Source organism: Manacus vitellinus, unplaced genomic scaffold, assembly GCF_001715985.3.
Source record: "Manacus vitellinus isolate BGI_N305 unplaced genomic scaffold, ASM171598v3 scaffold_24_pilon, whole genome shotgun sequence".
NCBI lineage: Eukaryota > Metazoa > Chordata > Aves > Passeriformes > Pipridae > Manacus > Manacus vitellinus.
The window spans coordinates 601,896-623,478 of NW_021939798.1; the positions used below are offsets into that span (position 1 = coordinate 601,896).

At 45.0% G+C, this 21,583-nt stretch overlaps 1 protein-coding gene and 1 long non-coding RNA gene across 10 annotated transcripts in view; one reads left to right on the forward strand and one right to left on the reverse strand.

The window, feature by feature from the left end:
• LOC108639774 overlaps positions 1–21,583 on the forward strand; it is a 53,729-nt gene that overhangs the window by 6,632 nt on the left and 25,514 nt on the right. For 5 of the 9 annotated variants that reach the window (XR_003915819.1, XR_003915822.1, XR_003915820.1 and 2 more), the window contains one exon: positions 9,376–9,781. The exons of 3 other annotated variants lie outside the window; for them this stretch is intronic. This is a non-coding gene — a long non-coding RNA (uncharacterized LOC108639774). Of the gene's footprint in view, positions 1–9,375; positions 9,782–17,753; positions 17,779–21,583 lie in introns of those variants that run through there. One more of the 9 variants, XR_003915824.1, reaches the window with a different exon arrangement.
• LOC103766644 (myosin heavy chain, skeletal muscle, adult-like) lies at positions 575–17,844 on the reverse strand. The gene is made up of 38 exons (XM_029959984.1): positions 17,623–17,844; positions 17,391–17,534; positions 17,143–17,299; positions 15,832–15,859; positions 15,624–15,735; positions 15,446–15,538; positions 15,244–15,307; positions 15,054–15,152; positions 14,845–14,948; positions 14,631–14,769; positions 13,792–13,910; positions 13,545–13,694; positions 13,029–13,199; positions 12,304–12,613; positions 12,114–12,184; positions 11,353–11,440; positions 10,088–10,205; positions 9,805–9,928; positions 9,587–9,723; positions 9,230–9,485; positions 7,093–7,335; positions 6,825–7,001; positions 6,595–6,740; positions 6,417–6,507; positions 5,940–6,329; positions 5,570–5,696; positions 5,277–5,395; positions 4,502–4,698; positions 3,948–4,131; positions 3,696–3,861; positions 3,408–3,532; positions 2,906–3,214; positions 2,602–2,805; positions 2,229–2,354; positions 1,966–2,136; positions 1,773–1,877; positions 1,554–1,649; positions 575–849 (listed from the first exon to the last, which is right to left on the reverse strand). Exons 1-38 carry the CDS (start codon positions 17,827–17,829, stop codon positions 697–699), a joined length of 5,820 nt encoding a protein of 1,939 aa, XP_029815844.1. The 5' UTR covers positions 17,830–17,844; the 3' UTR covers positions 575–696.

A 21,583-nucleotide genomic window follows, 5' to 3' on the forward strand; every position in this document is an offset into this window, starting at 1 on the left:
GTCCTTCCAGCACGGGGCCCCAGGCGGGGCTCTGCTGTTTGCCCACTAAGAGGAAACTGGGAGCAGGTGGTGGCAGCAGCTGAGGGGATCCAGGGTAAGGGAGATGGCACAATGTAGAGACACTGTCAGTACGCAGTGACTAAAATTGTCTCTTTCAAGGGACTGTTGGTCCTTGATGGTGCAGTGCACTGTAACCTCTGATTGCTTGGGGTAGGCGTTTAGGGTTTGTGAGTGGCAGCATCAGAAACATGGGCAGGGAAAGGAAAAAGGACAGGAGATCACCCTCTCTTGCCTCTCCCATGGGAAGGAACTTGTGCTGAAAGGACAATGAGAGAAGCATTAGGAGCACGTGAAGGCAGGAGCAGGACAAGGAGCTGCTGGAGACAAAAGAGAGCGCAGGCTGGATTTTCAGGAATCTCCACAGGAATGGCCAGATTCTAAGTTTGCAGGTCCTCAGTCCAACATTTGCATCAGCTCCCCTTTCCTAACCAGGAAAAAGTAAGGAGTCTTCTTCTCCAATGCAATATCCCGAGTATGGTGAGAAAACCAAACCCAAAGAAGGCACTGGTCATGGTGTGTTTGCAGAGGAATCTACTCTTTATTCACTAGACACTGAGGTGGGTACATTGCAGAAGGAAGTGACAAAGGGTTCACATTTTGTGCAGCCCGCAGGTCACTTTGTACCTCATGACAATCTCACTCTTCCTCTTCTATCCTCCTATGAAACTCCCGACTCTTGGCTCGGAGCTTGTTGACCTGTGACTCTGCAATGTCAGCCCGTTCCTCGGCTTCCTCCAGCTCGTGCTGGATCTTGCGGAACTTGGAGAGGTTGACATTGGAGAGCTGCTCCTGGGAGAGAGAAGGAGTTGGTGGTGAGGAGCCCAGGGCAGGGGTGTCACTGCTCCTGTGCCTTGGCCTGGGGGAGGGCACAAACTTCCATCCACCACCCACCACAGCTTATCCGTGAGTCTCAGTGAGATCCTTGAAAACTCCTCAGTGCCCCTCTCACAGACCCCCCTCACTGAGTCCAGAAGCCTTTGTCTGGGCTGGGCTGTTTGCCACAGTGAAGAAGCCACGCTCAGCCAATCATAAATTCAGGGACTGCAGGATTGCCTCAGTTCCTCCCTGAGTGCTGCACGCCCAGAAACAGGCAAAGGGTCCCTGCACAATTCTAAGAGCTGAACACAAAGTGGCTTGGGAGGATACTTCCAACACCTTCTCTGTCTGCTATCAAAAATTTGAAACTAAGTTATTTTCAAAACTTCTTAATGTACTGTACTGTCCTTACCATTAATAAGACTCCTTCTTACAGGCTGCTTTGTTGTCCTGATGCAAAAAATGCTGTGTGCATTTGCCCTCTTATTAGTCTTGTTAGTGACTCATTGATTTCATTCTCCATGTGAGGCTGATTTAGGAGCCTTTCAGAGAACTTGAAGAACTCCATTATTGACCAGTGACACCTTCCAACTTTCTTCTATTGGGCCAAGCTTCCTCAGTGGCCAAGCTACCCTCTTGGAAAGTGTTTCTTGCCAAGCACTCAGAGTGATACTTACAGCCTCCTCAGATTGTCTCTTGTAGGATTTCACCTTCATTTGCAGCTTGTCCACCAGATCCTGTAGCCTGAGAATATTCTTTCGGTCTTCCTCAGACTAAAGCAGTTAGCAAACAGGAAAGAGTGTGAATTGTTTCCCCCACTGTGGCAGGTAGCAATTCCCCTTGGCAATCAGGTGCAAACACTTTCAGTTTTTGCAGATGCCCACAGGGGCCATTACCTGGTAGGTGAGTTCCTTCACCCTCCTCTCGTACTTGCGCACACCCTTCACGGCTTCAGCGCTGCGCTTCTGCTCAGCATCAACCTCCCCTTCCAGCTCCCGCACCTGCAATGAGAAGCCCGTCCCTGCAGCTTCCCTGGGGGTGTCTCTCCAAGAGATGGGGTCACTCATGCACCAACACAGCCCTACTCACCCTGGCCTCCAGCTTCTGGATTTGCTTCTTGCCTCCCTTCAGGGCCAACTGCTCGGCCTCTTCCAGACGAAGCTGCAGGTCCTTCACCGTCTGGTCCAGGTTCTTCTTCATCCTCTCCAGGTGGGCACTGGTGTCCTGCTCCTTCTTCAGCTCTTCTGCCATCATAGCCGCCTGAGCAGAGCAAAAGGTCAAAGCCCTTGTGGGGCTGGAGACATTTTGGGGAGAATACATCCCCATCAGCAATGAAAGGAGCCCCGACTCACATCTGTGATGGCCTTCTTGGCCTTCTCTTCAGCATTGCGGGCCTCCTGGATCGTATCCTCCATTTCGCTCTGAATCTGAGAAATGTCTGTCTCCAGCTTCTTCTTGGTGTTGATCAAGCTGGTGTTCTGTGCAACAGGAAAGACAGGAATGGTGCTGTCAGTCCAAATGCCTGCACACCAAGGTCTGAAAGTGCAAGTAGAGTTTAGGAAAAATTTTTAATGCAAGAGACTTGCATTAAACTGGGTATTGGAGGCTGGCTGGAGGGACAGCACATTTCATCAGGTGTTTACACAGTAATCACTTACAAGGTGCGGGACAATCTCCCTCTTTTTTATCCTTTGTGGATGGGATTAATTTCCAGCAATGCCTGACCTGGGTGTGGAGGAGCTGTGCACGTTCAGTGGCATCCAGGAGCTCCTGCTCAGCCAGTTTCCTCGACCGCTCCGTCTGCTCCAGGGCTGCCCGTAGCTCCTCAACTTCAGCCTGCAGCAGGTTTGCTCTGCGCTCCACCATGGCCACCTGCTCCTTCAGGTCATCCTGGGTCCTGAGAGCATCGTCCAAGTGGATCTGGGTGTCCTGTAAGAGAGACAAGAGGAATTACATCGTGTCAGTGTGCGCTTGAGGGCCAAAAATGTCGGGGATCTTATTTCTCTTTCTGCAGCTCTGCTGAACAGACCTTGAGCACTCCCTGTGCATTTCTCAGGTTCTTTTGTGTCTCTGCAGCCACACGGTTGGCGTGGCTGAGCTGGATCTCCATTTCATTCAGGTCTCCCTCCATCTTCTTCTTCAGCCTCAGGGCTTCATTCCTGCTCCTGATCTCAGCATCCAGGCTGCTCTGCAAGGACTCCACAATTCTGAGGTGGTTCCTCTTCAGCTGGTCAATCTCCTCATCTTTCTCTGCTATCTTCCTGTCAATCTCAGACTTCACCTGGTTGAGCTCCAGCTGCAGGCGCAGGATCTTCCCCTCTTCGTGTTCCAGAGAGGCCTGGACAAGTGGACACAAACATGGGGAACACTGATAAACCTACTGCTTGCTTTCTAGGGAATTAGAGAATATTCCAGGAAATCTCAGCTGGCTGCCCTCCGCAGCCAGAACAGAGCAGAAGCAAGGCCTTTTTAGCATTGTTTCTGCCTTGCTCACACATTTAGTGCAGACAGCAATGATTCTGGCCAGGTACCTCAGCTTCCTCCAGAGCAGCCTGGATTTCAGATTTCTCCTGCTCAACTTGCTTCTTGACTTTCTCCAGCTCATGAATTGCCTTTCCTCCCTCCGCAATCTGCTCCGTGAGGTCGGAAATCTCCTCTGTGGGAACAAAGACCAATGGCTTGCTCAGGCCCAGAGCAGAATGGGAAGGGCCCTGTCCCACCAGGGGGACAGGCATCTTTGCAGAGCTGCAGGCACAGACCCCGCAGCAATGCTCAGCTGGTGAGAAAGCCCATCCCGGAGCAGAGGGCCAGGGACATACGCTGCAAGTTCTTGTTCTCCCGCTTCATTGTTTCCAGGTGGTCCAAGGACTCCTCATAGGCATTCTTCATCTTAAACAGCTCCGTGCTGAGGGAGCGAGACTCCTTCTGGGAGGCCTCCAGCTCAGCCTGCGTTTCCTCATACTTCTGCTTCCATTCTGCCAGGATCTGAAGAGAAACGGGGCGTGAGTAGGGATGTGGCCATCCCGGGGGGAGGCTCTGCCCAGGAGTCCCAGAGCTGGAGCCCAAAAGACCTTGTCAAAGTTCTTCTGCTTCTTGTCCAGAGCAGCGCAGGCAGCATTGGATCGCTCCACATCAATCATCAGGTCCTCCACTTCATTCTGCAGCCTCTGCTTTGTCTTTTCCAGGGAGGCACACTTGGCATTGACAGCTTCGACGTGTTCCTCTGCATCCTGCAGGCGCTGTGCCAGCTTCTTCCTGGGAGGAGATAAGCACAGTGGCAGCTTAGAGCTTAGAAGGGAGTCAGTTCTGCACTGCCATGAGAGGGCTGTCGGCCACTTTGGGGGGTTCCAGCTGAGCACTTTTCACAGATCCTAAAGGATCTATCTCTTCTGTGTCCAAGCACCTATGAAGGATTTAGGCCTGTCTTAGCACTTCTAGCCCTAAAGCCTATGCTTTCCCTTCCAATATACACTTTTTTTCTCCTCCCTGCCCTACCTTCCCTTCACCACAAAGACAGTATATCCCTGCCTTCATCCTAACCCTATCTCAGCCCACTCAGAGACTCCCATTTCCCTTGACCGCTCTCAGTCTTCTGCAGTCATTTCTCATCCCACTCCCCATGTACTTGGCCTCCTCGAGCTCCTCCGTGCGCTGAATCGCGTCCGTCTCGTATTTGGTTCTCCACTGGGCCACTTCGCTGTTGGCCTTGGACAGGGCGCGCTGCAGCTCCCCCTTGGCTTCCTGCTCCTCCTCATATTGTTCCCGGAGCAAGTCACAGTCGTGGCGAGCGGACTGCAGGGCGTGGGCCAGGGCGTTCTTGGCCTTGGGAGACAATTGGATGGGGACAATTAATTTCCTGTGAGACAGCGGAATGTTAACTTCACGAAAGTGGTTGAAGAGTCTTTCCATCTGACATTTAAAGTCAACCCAAGGGAAAATGGCATATTGATTTCACATTTAGAGAACTTTCTTATCTCTTCATTCATTCAAATGTAGAAAGTATTCTCAGGAGAGATGATGGATAATTCTAAATGACAACTGTAAATCAGGAAATTGATGAATCCCTTTAAATATACTCTAAATTTTCAGCTTAGAAAAGTAGACTAAGACGCACAATTTTTTTTTAGATATATCTGAATCATTTTTTATATGCCATTATAAATCTGAATAAAGACCTAAAAATGTTTTTCTCTGTCTTAGTATTCAAATTGGAGAGGATGTCTTCCTCAATTTCCCTTCCCACACTAGAGATTAAGGTGGCAAAATTGTCCATCTTGTTTAATAGCTCAAAAATTAAACTGATATTGCTAACATTCTGATTTTTTGTGAGAGTAGGAAATATCCTGAAAGAAAACAGAACCTCAGTCCAAAGTCAACACCCTTACTGGAAGTACATTTACCTTTATTTCTTCCTCTAAATGTCTCTTTAGTTCCTCAATCTGTTGAGTGAATGCCTGTTTGCCTCTGGATAGCTGAGATATCAAACCATCTTTTTCTTCCACTTGGCGTGAATATTCACCTAAGAAAGTTTACAGACAGACTGCAATTTAAAATCAATACTAAGTCAATGTGTCTTTTAAGCACTGTATAACAGATCACAGAGACTAGATCAATTTGAGCAAAGTTTCATTCCTTTTTCTGTTATCATTAATTACAGGTTGTCCCATTCCAGAGGCATGTGGGGGTATGTTACCTGCTTCTGTCTGCAGACGAGCTCTTTGAGCATTGAGGTCATTGATCATGCGCTGATGCTCTTCTTCCTTTGTCTTAATCTCACTCAGCTGGTCTTCCAGGGTGCGGCACATCTTCTCCAGATTTGCCTGTGGAGGTCACAGAGAATGAAAGAAGATTAGGATCTAGACGCCTTCTTATTCGGAAAAGCAGGACTCTAAGCAGAAAAACATGAACAGACTTGCAAGGTCTGGACTGTTCCCTGGTGTTAGAAAGTAAGAAACACAGCTCCATAGAGAGACAGGGAGTTAGATGGTAACCAGGCCATAATTTGAAAAGACGTATTTCAATGGAATTAATTTCCAAGTGGTTTTCAGTCTATTTTTCCATACCTTGGCTTTGGAGACAGACTCCATGTTACTGGCCAAGTCATCAATCTCCATCTTGAGCTCGCTCTTCTCCTTCTCCAGCTTCTGCTTGACGCGCTGCAGGTTGTCGATCTGCTCCCCCAGCTCAGCTGTGCTGTCCGCGTGCTTCTTGCGCAGGGCGGCAGCCGTGGCTTCGTGCTGCAGCGTGGCCTCTTCGAGGTCCCGGCGCATCTTCTGGAATTCTGCCTCCCGCTTCTTGTTCATCTCCACCTGAGCTGCCGTCGCCCCTCCTGCTTCTTCCAGGCGCTCGCTGATCTCCTCCAGCTCCCTGGACAGGTCAGCCCGATGCTTCTCTGCTTTAGCGCGAGAGGTTCGCTCGGCCTCGATTTCCTCCTCCAGTTCCTCAATACGGGCCTGGAGAACACGAGGGACCCTTCACGCCCGTGCCCTCCTCCTCCCTGAGCCGAGCCTGGGGCAGGCAGGGGAAGGGCAGACACTTGCCTGCAGCTCCTTGATCTTCTTCTGTAGTTGCATGCCCAGGGCTTGTTCATCCTCGATTTTGCTCTGGATCTGGCTGATTTCAAAGTCTTTCCTTTGGGCAAAGCAAAGTGGGTTACAGCTCAAAGGAAAAAGACAAGAGCTGCAGCCCAGCACTGAGGTGCCCCAGGGCCACACTCACTTCTTCAGTTTCTCATCCAGCTGCTGCTTATCATTCTCCAGATCCATGATGCTGTCCTGGGCCAGCTTCAGGTCTCCTTCCAGTTTCCTCTTGGCTCTCTCCAGGTCCATGCGCAGTTTCTTCTCTTGCTCCAGGGACCCTTCCAGCTACACAGAACAAAGCCATCAGTGCTCCACCAGCCAGCTCAAACTCCATACCTGTCTGTTCCTGCTGTGTGTCCGTGGGCTTACATCGTCCACTTGCTGCTCCAGCTTGGTCTTGGCTTTGGTCAGTGTATTGACTTTGTCCTCCTCTGCCTGCAGGTCATCCAGGGTCTGCTGATGGGCCTCTTGGAGGGCTTTCTTCTCTTTTGTCAGCTTGGCGATGGTCTCGTCCAGGGCTGCCATCTCCTCTGTGAGGTTTTTCACCTTTAGGAAGAAGGGAGCAAGTGTAAATCAAGGAAGTAGATATAGAGTGGGGCTCTTTTCTGGAGTGTGGGTGAGATTTTCTGCCTCGTACCTTGTTTTCAGTGGCGTGCTTTTCCTTCTCCACCTTGGCCAGTGTTAGCTCAAGGTCATCGATATCTTTCTTCAGCTCTGAACATTCATCCTCCAGTTTTCTCTTCTTGGCTGTCAGCTCAGCATTGATTTCCTCCTCATCCTCAGCCCTTTCAGTCACTTCTTTAACTTTGGCTTCCAGCTGGATTTTGGTTTTGATGAGCTGGTCACACCTTTCCTCAGCATCAGCCAGGCTATCTGCCTCCTGTGGGGGAGACACAGATTTTCTTGATTTGTTTTCTGAGCTTTTCTATGTAAGTAAGTGTGTATGTTGAAGCAACTTTAATCTTGTTGATCATTTTGGGGTTGGTTTTGATGTTGGTTTTTTTTGTTTGTTTGTGTGTTTGGTTTTGTTGGTTTGTTTGTTTGTTTCCCTGGGATGCGTTATACAGCTTTTGAGGTGAAACAATATTGATTTCTAACCTATTTTCTCTCTCCTAAAAGTTTCTCAGAGTTTTGGTAGGTGTGAGAATTTCTCATGTACCTAGAGGAGAGGGGGCTTGGAGACATTTTTGTTCATAAACACTGCATTAGATATCTATCCTTCGGCAACGGAATCCTTCTGAACCTGTTATGAAGTTGGGAATAAAGGGTCTGATAGTCTCAACAGTAACTGAAGAGAAATAAGAATCCTCTCTCTATAAATGTATGAATGCTATTGCTTAGGCAAGTGGGGTAAATCAGGTGTGTCCCTTCCATGCTGTATTTGGGGTGGCATGTGCTGATTTCAGCTGATCAGTTCCTTGTCTTACCCTTTGATGGGCTTTTTTTATCATGAATTTGTTTTGTTCCAAAGGAATTTGAAAGGAACATATATCTTAAGATATACAAGAAAGTCCAATGGGATATTTATTTTTCTTATACTAAGGAAAACAGGTAACATGGGGTGCCCATTTTCTATGGAAATATTCAAATAACTGTAATTAATACAGTGTTCTATTTTTAGTTGGCAAATTAGGTTATTTATAGGGTAGATTTAGATGACTTTGTAAAGTGATATTTAAGTATATTTTTGCTTATATTTTTAAGCAATATTCTATTTTTGTGAAGTCCTGTGTGTCTACAGGGTTCATGGAACTGTGATGGCAAAATTATTAATATTGAGATTGAGAGGTCTAGCCATGAATTTCTTTACTTAGAGAATATTTCTTTCAACTAAAAGTTAAATTGTCCATGATTGTTTCCAATTCCCCATACAGATGTACCATTCCTATAAGCTCCACCGTGAACCAGTCTCTCCACATAGTCATGTTATTTACTGTTTGTTTCCTTAGAATTGCTGTAGTTAAGCTACTTAAGTAGAACATCCCTCCAAATACTTATCTTTGTTAACATTGAGAGGGTTGGTTTTCCTCACCACTTTCTTTTTTTTCTGATACAGTGTGTGAATTGGGTCTCTGCAACCAGTTGGCAGAGAAAAGGGAGCTCAGGGGGCTATATGTCTGAATGTTGGGGAACTGACACAAATATTAATGCAAAAAATGGCTTTTAGTGCAAAGGAGCATCCTTTTAATAAAAATAACTTCTTAGCTAGAACTCTCAATCTTAAATATTAATAATTTTACTACCACGGGATGTTGCTTATACTGGAACTACAATATGAAATCCAGACTAGAAATGCAAAAAAGCCCTGCAATGTTCAAAACCCCCAAGAACTTCTGCTTCATTATAGATTTCATACCATTTAAGTCTAAAACATAGAGAGTGCCACTTTGAACTCCAGTTTGCATTTATACTCCAAAATTAATTCATAGTTCTCCATCCTGGTGAGATGGAGATCCTTCCTGCAGCATTCACCGGCTCAGAGGGAATTGGGGGTGCATTCTGCCCTGAGTATGTCATGTTTATGAGCTACATCTGCCTCTTTCCTCTGAAGGCAAGAGTACTGACTCCCAGTTTCTCCCTGTTTCTTTGCCCTGGCTGTCAGTGCTCATCACACCACTGCCAGACGTTTGTTTCCTCACCTTCACATACATATGACAGATAATTCCCCAAATATATGACTTTTGGTCTTCTACAGTCTGACCTTCTGTTCACAACGAACAGTCTGAATGTACATATCCATTTTCTGAGTGATAAATTATTGGTGATAAACTCACAGCTTGCACTTGGAGCTGCAGGTCATTTTTCTCCTGAAGCAAAGAAACCATTTTCTCCTCCAACTCCTTCCGCTTTGCCTCAGACTTTGCAAGCTCTTCTTTGGTTTTCTCAAACTCTTGTTTCATGTTGGCCATCTCCTTCTCAGACTCTGCACTCTTCAGCAAGGGCTTGATCTTGAAGAACAGCTTCATCCAGGGCCAGTGTTTGACATTCATGAATGCACGAATGTTGTACTGGATGCAGAAGATGGACTCTCTGGAGCATAATTCAGATGTGCAATGAGTATTTTCAGTCTGAAAAGTGTCAACACTTTCCCTCAAGCACAGTGAGTTTAATTGAAGACAAAGAATGTGTACCTTCTCTCCACCATTCTCTGGTACTCCACCCTCATCAGGAAGCCTCTGCACCTGGCCTGTGTGCGGGTGATGAGCTGTGCCAGCTTCTCATCCCTCATCTCCTCCAGGAGCCCCAGCAGCCCAGCTTTGAAGAACACCTTAGAGAGGGAATGTTGCAGCACATCACTGTCAGGCCGGGCAAAGCACAGGCACAGAGTGAGGGAATGGGGGGTTTGTACCTTGGTGTGTCCAAATTTGTACTGGGTGTGGTCCACATCGATTGAGCCAAGGAGCTTCTCGGAAGCCTTCTTGCTGTCGATGAACTGTCCCTCTGGGATGGCACTGGCATTAAGCACCTTGTATCTGTGAAAAGAGGAAGAGAAGGCTACTTTTTCCCAACCAACGCACAGGAGCCACTAAACCCCGCCAGCTCATATATAGCTATTTTTGACAACAGACTGAATGGACCTATGAATGGACCAACAACACTTTTAATGATGCTGAGAAGTGCAGTGCTCTTACCTCTGTTTGAAGTCAGCATAGAGGACTCTGCTGGGGAACCCTTTCCTGCAAATCCTGATCCCTTCCAACACGCCGTTACAGCGCAGCTGGTGCAGCACCAGCTCGTGCTCCATGGCACCTGAGCAAGGCAGAGCAGAGCACAAAGGAATACCACAGATTCCAGTGTGGAGGGGAATCACAGAATATGCCAAATTGGAAGGAACCTTCAAGGATTATTGAGTCCAGCCCTTAGCCCTGCACAGGCCCATCCCCAAGAGTCCCCCCCTGTGCCCCAGAGCATCAGCCAAACCCTCCTGGAGCTCTGGTAGCCTTGGGGCTGTGCCCACTGCCCTGGGGAGCCTGGGCAGTGCCCAACCAGCCTCTGGGAGAAGAACCTTTTGCTGAGATCCAATCTAACCCTACCCTGACACAGCTCCAGGCCATTCCCTGGCTGCTGTCCCTGATCCCCCCAGAGCAGAGCTCAGGGCCTGCCCCTCCTCTGCCCCTGCCCAGGCAGTTGGAACTGCAATGATGTCTCCCCTCAGTCTCCTCTTGTCCAGCTGAACACACCAAGTGCCCTCAGTGTCCTCACACACCTTCAAATCAAGGCCCTTCCCCATCCTCGTTGCCTCCTTTGGACACTCTCCAATGGTTTCAGATCTTCCTTCCATTGTGTCCCCCCCAAACTGCCCCAATGTTGAGGTGAGGCTGCCCCAGGGCAGAGCAGAGTGGGACAATCCCCTCCCTGGCCCAGCCGGCCATGCTGGGCCTGATGCCCCCAGGGTTGCCCCACCTGGCTGCCAGGGCACTGCTGACTCAGGGCCAACTGGCACCCACCAGGACTCCCAGGGCCCTTTCTCAGCACTGCTTTCCAGCATCTCACTCCCCAGTCTGTCCATTCACCCTAGGGTCAGAATCTGGCACTTCCCCTTGTTCCCAGCCCTCTAATCTGTTGAGGTCTCTCTGCAGGGCCTCCCTGCCTTTAAGGGGCTGAACAGTTCCTCCCACTTTTGGGTCATCTGCAAATGTGCTGAGTATCCCTTCCAGTCCTGTGTCATTCATGAAGATGTTGGAGAGCACAGGGCCCAAGATGGAGCCCTCTGGAACCCCAGTAGTGACAGGTCACCAGTCTGATGTCACCCCAGTCCCTGTCACCCTCTGTGCTCGACCCATGAGCCAGTTGCTCCTCAGCCACATGATGTGTTTATCCAGCTGTGGGCTGGGCAGTTTGTCCAGAAGGAATGGATGTATCAGAGCAAACTCTCTTCCTACTTGAGCCATCTTACCAGGTGTTTTAGTCTCATTTGGAATGATGCAGCGCACAAAATGGGGGTGAGTGCTCCGTAGATTGGTCATCAGCTTGTTTAAGTTCTCCTAGAGGAAGCAGGTAGCAATGTTAGTTTTCTATGTCCAATGTTTGAGGCATCAAGCCCAGGTAATGGCTTCACAATGTCTCAAGCTGGGCTTCAGAACACTTAGATAAAGCCAGAGAAACCAAATATTTCTTCTATTTGAAGATACTGAACACCATTTTTAAAGACTGAAATACTTTTGTGTTGTTATTGGGCCAGTGAAAATAAATATAAATTTCACACATTCACAAAAAGTAATTGACTTCTAGATTTCTCACATTCTGCCTTCAAAAGTCAGGCTATTTAAGTTTTTAAAAATGGGGGTTTATTCCAATAAGATAAATATCCGCTTGGAAATTACTTTCAATTCCTCAACAGAAATGCAGGAATACTCATATTATGGTCATAGTCTGACCCAAAGACATAAAAATACAAAGATCTCAATGAGAGCTGCTCAAAAAAAAAAATAAAAAAGGGAAATACACGCAGATTATAAGATTTTCATGATTTTGAAGACTGAATGCTTATTTTTGGACACGACAAATTAGCAATATTAAAATTGATCCTGGAAAACCTGATGTGGAATTTCTAAAGATATTTAGCACCATTATAGTCATGTAAAATAGTCCTTTCAAATTTAATATTAGCTCACCCCCTTCCTTCCCATTTCAGAGGTAACAGGTGCAGTACTGTACCCGGAAAAGAGCTGAGACAGTCTGGAAAGAAGAACCCTTTTTCTTGCCACCCTTCTTTCCACCACCAGCCTCTGCAAATTAAAGGGAAAAAAATTAAATTGAAAAACCAATTTTAAATGTTTAGTATTTATGGCTTCAATTCTGTGTCAACATTGTCCCATGCTGAAAATACAATTTTCACTGAACTGACCTGCATCTGCTCCACCATAGTTGGCAAAGAGTAAGGCCAAGGTCTTCACAGATGATTTCTGGTACAGCCCAATGACAGTTTCATTCAGGGGGTCCTTGTTCTTCTCCAGCCACCCAGTGATGTTGTAGTCCACTGTGCCAGCGTAGTGCACCAGGGAGAAGTGGGCCTCAGCCTTGCCTTTGGCAGGTTTGGGCTTCTGGAAGTTGCTGGACTTGCCCAGGTGCTGGTCATAGAGCTTGTTCTTGAAAGAGGTGTCAGTTGCCTTGGGGAACATGCACTCCTCTTCCAGGATGGAGAAGATGCCCATTGGCTGGGAGAGATTATAATAGGTACAAGGGAGAAACAGATTTTGGTTGGAAACTTGCTAGAGCCAGAAAAGAAAGCTGTTCCCACACATTTTATGACAATAAGTCAGAGAAAATTAACCAAGGTTCAACTTTTTTCAGTGTTTCTGTTTCATTTGAAGTGATGGAAATACTGTCCTCTCCATAAAACCTACTTACTGATAGTTACCTATAGAACATGACTGCCTTTTATATTATTTCTTTTTGTAATCTAGCAGTGAATTCTCTCACCAAAAGTCCTGATATCTGAGTATGATCTCCAAAAACCCTTCCACCCTGTTGCCACAGGGTATGTACTTGAAGAAGCCAAAATAGTCTCATGTGCTTCTTAATTACATCTCTTGGCAAATATAGATCTAACTTATTCAACACAAAGCATACCTTCTCAATGAGCTCAATGCAGGCAGCCAGGTCCATCCCAAAGTCAATGAATGTCCATTCAATTCCCTCCTTCTTGTACTCCTCCTGCTCCAGCACGAACATGTGGTGGTTGAAGAACTGCTGCAGTTTCTCATTGGTGAAGTTGATGCACAACTGCTCAAAGCTGTTGAACTGCCAGATATAAAAAGACATACAATGCTTTCAAGGATCAGCAATAATAGCAAGGTGTTTTCTTGTACAATCCTAATTCACCAGGGTTGATACTATAAATACAAGTCATTTTCTTGTGTAGTTTTCCTGTGGTATATTTCTAGGATAGGCTTTGTATTTAAAAAAGAGAGGTTTCAAATTCAGAGCAATTGAAAGATTAGTTTTCAATCTTTTTTTTTTTCAGGATTAAAAATGGTGATTCCAACAAGCCCTACAAATAAATGTAGGAACATACTCCCTTCTATTAAACGTCTCAAAAGTTTCAATAGTTTTTCCATGGAAATGCTAAAAAACTGTGTTCTTTACATCAAAGATCTCGAAGCCAGCAATGTCCAGCACACCAATGAAGTACTGCCTGGGTTGCTTCGTGTCCAGCTGTTGGTTGATGCGAACAACCATCCACAGGAACATCTTCTCGTAGACAGCCTTTGCCAGGGCACCCACTGAATTGTTCACCTAAAGCATAGAGAAAGGTTTGGAGGTTACTACACACAGCAGAGGAGAAACAACACCAACCATCAAAGCATTTTCCAGATTATTCTTTTTTTCCTACCTGCTGCACTGTTTGGCCCTTGGTCACGTATTCATTCCCCACCTTGACTCGGGGGTAGCAGAGGGCCTTGAGCAGGTCTGCTGAGTTCAGACCCATCAGGTAGGCAGCCTTGTCAGCAACTGAACACCAGAAAAGAGAAAACAGTAAATATTCAACAATTCCAAAAATTTGGTCCTTGATGGACTGTTCCAAAAGTGCACAACAATATCTGTCAAAGCCGCAAAGCTGATTTCTCTCCTGTCTGCAGGATTCAGAGTCTGCAACTCTTTCTGAGCTTAATTTTCTACAGTTGTTCTTCAAGAAAGCTCATTGCTTTTATCCTTTTTCAGGTGTAACTATGGGTCTTCATGTGTACTTTCTAGTTATATAGCAAGAGGATTCATCACTCAGAGAGATGGAGGCATGAACAGTCCTTCCTGCTTTGACAGAGACTAATCAAGTACACATCTCACATCAGAGTTCACTCCAGTAGGTGAGAGTGAAGAGAAGCAGTTTCCCTTCCCGGTAGGGCCGAACCATTTCACTACTCCACACTACAGCAGAGATTGCAAGATGTATTTCAACTTAAGTATGACTAACAATGGTGTAGGAATTGACATCCATGGCTCCAGTTTCCTGGCAGGGTACGCCAGATCTCTTACTTACGAAGTAGTCACAGATAAAAAGTACAGGTACCATTAGATGAGATACGTCTCAACTGTCATCTAGTCATGGAACAACTACTCTTCTTTTTAGTTTACACATTTGCATATTTAAAGCCTGAAATCTACCTAAGTCCTTCTTGTGACAAAGAATATCTCTTTTGGAAAGAATATCTCTTTTGCTGACTCTGCTGATACCTTCTGTGCCATCAGGCTCTGCCTGCTCCTCACGCTGCTTCTGCTTGAACTTCAGGTTCCCGTAGTGTATGACAGCCCCTGTCAGCTTGTAGATGGCTGTTTTCTCATCAGCAGAGAAGCCCAGGATATCAATGGCACTCTAGCAACAAAAAAATAAATGTACATGTACCAGGGCACCAATCCACCGTATGACCTGTTTGATAAAGTTACTCACATCTGTTGCCATCAGCTCCTCCTGGTCATCAATGCTGGGAACAGTGATCTCACCTTGACTCACATAGTGGAAATCGTAAGGGTTGGTTGTGATGAGGAGCATGTCTGAAAGAAATAAAGGGGAAAAAGAAGATTACTATAGCTTTCCAGATGACACAATGAACTATTTCTCAGTAATCTTCCTTCAAAAAAAGTTACTGATCTTCCTACCAATCAGCTCTGGCTTCTTGTTGGACATGATCTGATAAAAGATGTGGTAGCTTCTTTCCGCCTTGAGCTGGAAAGTGACTCTGGACTTCTCCAGCAGATCTGTCAAGGATGGCAGGACAGAGTTAAGCAGAAGAACTGGGCAGGAGTGGGGGCTTAGAAGGAATGGGACCAGTCCAGGAGAATCTCTTACAAGTTTCAATATCAGCAGAAGCCAGTTTGCCCGTGGCCCCAAAGTGGATTCTGATGAATTTGCCCTGTTAAGGAGAAGCAGCAGCATTTCAGCTCAGATACATTTCATTGCCATGTCCTCATGTGAGAATACCACTATCCCATCACTCTTGTTATAACAAGAAGGGATTTTTGTGTAAGCTCAAAACAACTCATCAACTCACAAAGCGCGAGGAGTTGTCATTCCTCACGGTCTTGGCGTTTCCAAAGGCCTCCAGCAGTGGGTTGGCGCTGATGATTTGATCCTCAAGCGTCCCCTGCAGAGGGAAAATTACTCATGGACTGTGTTGAGTTGACAGGGCAATGACAGCCCAAGTGTCCAGTCTGTTCTTCCTGACTCACCTGCATTTTGCCTGACTGCTCCTCCTTCTTCTTGTCCCCGCTGGCTGCAATTGTTGCAAAGTACTGGATGACACGCTTTGTGTTCACAGTCTTCCCGGCACCGGATTCTCCGCTGTCAGAGCAAGGAGAGAAGCAGAGAGTGTGGTCAGGCAGGAGGGGCCCTGGCCCTGGGCAGCCCCTCAGGGACCCGAGCAGGGGGTGTACGTACGTGATCAGGATGGACTGGTTCTCCCGATCTGGGGAAGAGACAGAGATAAGAAACCTTTTCCTAGTATTTATGAATAACAACAAATTTGAGAACTAGGAGAAAAATAAGAACTGAAGCTTCCAGAGAATCCAGGAACAGAAAAAGTAAAAAGACCTGGGAATTCTAGTAGGTAGTTTTGATGCTCCCAGCACTACTTCATCTATTAGCAACTGATTCAGTAAAGACATCACTTCAGAGAAGCTTTTACAGTCTTATGCCTTTCCTGACGTTGTCTCTTCATCAAGCCATTTACCTCTTATTAGCCAAGTAAATGTAATGAAAATATAGAGGTTATACTTTGATAGTATGTAAGTTGTTCTTAACCTAAAAGTTTCCTGAATAATCTTACGGAAGTTTTGAGGCATCATTAATGACAGAAACATATGACCAAGCTCTTTCACTCTTTTTCACCTCTTCTTTATAATCTCTATAAATACAGAAATTTTTCAGTCTTGAGATCATCCACTGATAACATTTATTTGTGATTTTTCTATTCTGAATGTATTTCCCAATTTCTAAGAAAAGAAGAAGTTCTAAATTCCCACACACCTTTGATTTCAATGTACATATAGGGAAGAGAAAACAAGAAGTGGAAGGAAGAGGAAAGAGCAGAAAGAAATTTTTGAAGTCATTCAATTTAAATGCTAAAAGTTTTATTTTTTTCCTTGACATCATTTTCTGAGGTTTACTTTTCACTATTGCAGTTGATTTTTAGTTGCAGTCACAAATCAGTGTAGGAGTTCCAGATGTTGTTAAAGTCTGTATGTACTTTAGACATCTTTTACATAATGCAAGCCATTTGCATAATAATCAAGTCAGGCTTATGTACCTGTTCAAGGCAGAGATACTCTGTTTTGCTTGTTAGCATTGATGCTTGAAAATTTAAATCGACTTAATGCACTTCATTTATAGGGGCCATGTCATTTAGCTGTACTCTGTAGTCTCTGTCTGAAACTAATTTAGTGGTTAAGATACATAAATCTATTCATATATGTAAGATTCCATTACAGTCAGTAAAGTCTATATAACAAAATAGGTGGTTTTTCCATTGAATTTAGTCTATCTACATTATGTCCAAGTCTTTAGTGATTCTAATGGGAATACAGACACTCAGCTTACACAGACCATTAAAGCTCAGTGCATTAATCTTCCATTAATTTCACACACACAAAATTTTTTTTAAGTGGGGCACCATCTTTTTAGAGAATGCCCTACATTTCCCTCTACAGAGAGATGATTGCAAGAGCAGCTCAAAGGAAATCAAGCACTCACCAGTCAGCATGAACTGATAGGCGTTGTCAGAGATGGAGAAGATGTGTGGAGGGGCCTCCTGGCGCTTCTTGCCTCGGTAGGCCAACACCACCTCCGGGTTGTACACGGGCAGCCACTTGTAGGGGTTGACAGTGACGCAGAAGAGACCCGAGTAGGTCTGCGAGGAAGGGACACAGCACGTTGGCTTCCCCTGGGCCTGGCAGAGCAGTTCCTCCAGCTGCCCAGAGGAAGCTGCTGCTGCCACTTACGTAGATCATCCAGGCTGCGTAACGCTCTTTGAGGTTGTACAGCACAGCGGGTTCGTGGAGGTGGGTCATCATGGCCATGTCCTCGATTTTGTCATACTTTGGAGGGTTCATGGAGAAGACTTGATCTTCCTTCACAGTTAGGGTCTGCCAAGGAAACAAAAGATCCACATATGTCAACTGAAAACTCAGAATATGAATCAAATGTTGTCCTTCAGGCTTGTTTTTCGCTCACCTCTCCCTTTTCAGTCTTGACAGTGACTTTCCCTGATTCTCTGCTCTGAATTGTCCCTTTCACAAAGGATTCCTTTGCGTGTACCACAAAGACGGATGTCTTGGCATCAAAAGGCTTGTTCTGGGCTGCAATTCTCTCCTTTTCTGACTTTCGGAGGTAAGGAGCCGCCTCCCCAAAAACAGCCATCTCAGCATCTCCAGAGGCCATGCCTGCACTCTATTGAAAACTTGTCAGCAGAGACGTCTGGGGGGAGAAAAAGAGTTGTAGATCACTCAGAAAAATGATATAATCTAGATCAGTGAGAAAGCTCCTTGTTCTTTAGCTAATAAATTGCTAACTAATCTCCAAGGTAAGCTCTTAAGAAGAAACCAATTAAATGCACTTTGACTTGAAGTTAAAAATATCTTAGTCTGACCCTAGAGTAAGATTTAGTATTCTACAACATGTAGGTCTTATAACAATAAATAGAGCATCTTCTGAATATTGAGAGCAGCTTGGTAACTCACCTTGATGAATTCTGACCAGATTAAAGTTTTCCACATAAAAGAATCTACAGCCAGAGAAAATCCGTCTCTGATCTGGTCCTTAATTAGAGTCTTCAGGAGAGTATTTTCTTGCTAAAAGAATTATCTTTTGTGTTAAAAATGAAAAATTACTTCACTTTTTATTTCCCCCCTATTTTCAATTATCTAGCCTAAGCAAATTCAGCAGAAATATAATAGGATTTATGAAGAGAACTCGTGCAGCTGTTTAAAAGCCCTGTCCTGTAGATTAGGAATGGATTACTCAGTGTGTTACCTTTGGAGTAGTCCTGGAATCTGGCCAACCCTGTAAAACAGGAATGGCGGTTGTTTCTTATTGCTGAACAGAATTCTACAACAGAATAATTGTAGATTGAAAATACAGACATGCACTGAAATTACACTGAAAATTTTTGTTCACATGGGCACTCCCTCATGGAAATGGTTGCCAGAGGGAGGGGAAATGGAACAGAATTTTTTAAGGATATTTTCCTTTCTTCAAGCTCACAAAATGCATGCACTTACCTTGAAGCCCTCTGTGGAGACAGGCTAGATGTGTCTCTGGAGATTTTATAGCGTCTTGTCTGCAGATGCTCTACATGGTCCCCCTTTTTTCGGTCAAAACATTTCTGGCAAACCTTTTTTGGCAAAGCATTGTCTGGCAAACTAAGGGCATAATTGTGCCTTGATTTGAATGATATAATTAGAACATTTTTATATCTTACTGACTACGTGAATACGTCTATAAATAATTTGTCAAGAGTGTTAAGGAGAGAATCTGGACTACTCACGGCACTTAGAGAACTTGCATGGTTCTATTGCTGCCTTTCTCAGTGATTTGCTCCTTGACCTGTGGTAGCTTCCTTGGTATGTTTTTCAGTCATGTAATGGTGATGAGAACATCTGTGATGCTTTAGAAACACATGCATTGAGAGGAACAGGGAAAGTATGTCAAAACCCAGCAAATAATTGGTGTTAGGAGGCACTTTTCAGTGGTATTTTCTAAAAAGCAGGAAGTAAAAATGTATTAGCTGGAAGGGTTTGAAATACAGTGAGTTGGAAGTCTGAATCCAAGTAATGGGAGATCCTACTTTGAAATGGAGCTCTTTAATAGATTCTTTAGCTGACTTTTGAGGAATCAAATGTTGCAAAGGAGTGGTTAGGATTGCTTATAGAATCATCAACAAAGATGGCTTAAAGGATTACCATCAAAGGCATTAGTAAAAGGGAGTTCAATATAAATTTGCAAAAGCACAGCAAAGTTTGATGGCAAGGTTTGCTCTATTACTTCCTACAAAGATCAAGGGAAATCATTCTAAGAATCACTTTCAAATGATTTACACAACAACTGGAAATGCAAAGGATAAAGGTAAAATGGTAAGAAAGATCCTTCAAGTGAATCATGAGGCTCACAAAGGGCTCCCTTGCTTTCTAAACTCCTGATGGAATCCAGGTGCAGCTGAATCCAATCTTAATACCAGACCTGGTCAACAGTTTATGTCTAGAGGGTTTTAGCAGCACTTACTCATTGACTAATTTAACATTTATAAAGTGATTCAATAGGATTTACTACAATTACAACAGTGACTTCGTTATAAATCCCAGATGGCAACATTCAAACTACACTTGCAGGAAGGTTGACCTTGAGGTGTGGAGTATATCGGTCCAGGTCAGCGTTATGACCCACTCCAGAAGGGGAGGGTAACCCAGGTTCTTGTTAATAAATCCCTTGGGGTGGATTAGAGTGAAATAACACTGAATAATTGGTGTTTGTAAACATATATATGTAGGGTTTATTTTAGAACCATTTTGTTTCAAAAGTAAATAGCTATTTTGCTGTTCTGGGTGTTATCTATAGCAATAATTTATAGCAATATTGCAACATTAGAGCATAGCAATATAGCACTATTAAAGCAGAAAGATAACACTTAAGGAAATGCATAAGGGAAAGAAAGGGAAAGAAAGCATAAAGGTGGAAAGATATACATAGTCACCACCCACTGGATCCAACAATGAAACTTGGTAGTTGCAGCTTCCATGTCTGTTGGTCGAAGTGGTGGTCTTGATCTGTTGGGGGTGGGGGAAGACCCCCCAAAACTCAAAGATGTTATGAGTTATTATACACTTCTAGCTCAGGTGGGAAGACCTTGTACCTCCCCGGGGTGGGGACTTTTACAATGGATGGTGCCATGGGACATGTCACTGAGTCTCTGACATCTCCTAAGAGAGCTGCAGCTGCCCACTGTGTCAGCATCAATCATGGCCCATTGTGGTCCAACATTTGAGATGCATAGCCCAGGCTGGATGTGCAGTTATCATGTAAAGGGAGGACACTGGCATGAGAAAAGGTTCTCCCACCTTACAGGACTTGCCTCTTCTTAGCCTCTTCTCTTATCTGGAAATACAGTTTGCAGCCTCAGGCAGGCATCTGCACCCCGATAGCTGGACAATGGCATCCACTTATCTAATCTAAAGGCCCCTTGGCAGTATTCAGGGAGAAGTGGGCTTTGCTGGGTGAGAAACTGCTGCTTTTCAGTTTGCAAAAGTCTTTTGGTGATCTTAGAATGTATAAGTCATTAACTGTTTCAGTCTCTGACAGCCATGTCATCAGCTTTCGAGAATTTTTTGAAAATCAGGCCTCCAATTTTCACAAACTTGAGAGTTTGTGAGCTCTGAGAGGCCCCAGTCAGAGGGAGATGCTGCAGTCCAGGAGAGCCCAAAGGGCCTCACTTAGGACCACTGTGACCACTGTTTAAAGGGCTTCAAGATGTTTGGGTTTAGTCATCCATAAATTTCCATCCTGACCACAATCCAGGTCAGGAATTACTGGAGCTTCCAAAACTCTAGTAACAATTCTACTGGAGTTACCAAAACTCCAGCAACAATGGTACCATTCCACTTGGGTTACAATTCAGGTAGGGAAAGTTCCAAGGCTTTAAGCAGGTGATTGATTATTCCCTCTCTCATCCTTCACCTTAGCCAGGCAACAGGAATTCCTGATATGGACAGTGGTGCTCCCACCTTTGCCATGCAAGGCTTCTTGATAGAGTCAAGGGACACTCAGTACACAAACATCAAGGCTTTATGGGAATCCCTGAGATTGTAGATCAGCCCTGAGGAGGAAGGGAGTATACACTACCACATCAAAACAAAACATATACTTGTACGTGCATAGATAATATATGTATTTACGCAAATTTCATTTAAAAAGTGATTCCTCAAGAAACTTTGCTCTCTCTCACTGTTGACTGTCTTTCATTTTTTACTTGAAATTGATGCTTGCTTTCTCCCTTTATTGTCTGCATAAATAATGAGTTTCCTCAGTCAAATATGAAGTTCCAGTAGTTCCCATATCCCCTCTCTATGTGCAACTCCCCCAAAACCAACATGCCTTTCCCTGCCATGCTCGTGCACACAATCACACTCATCACCTCAACATA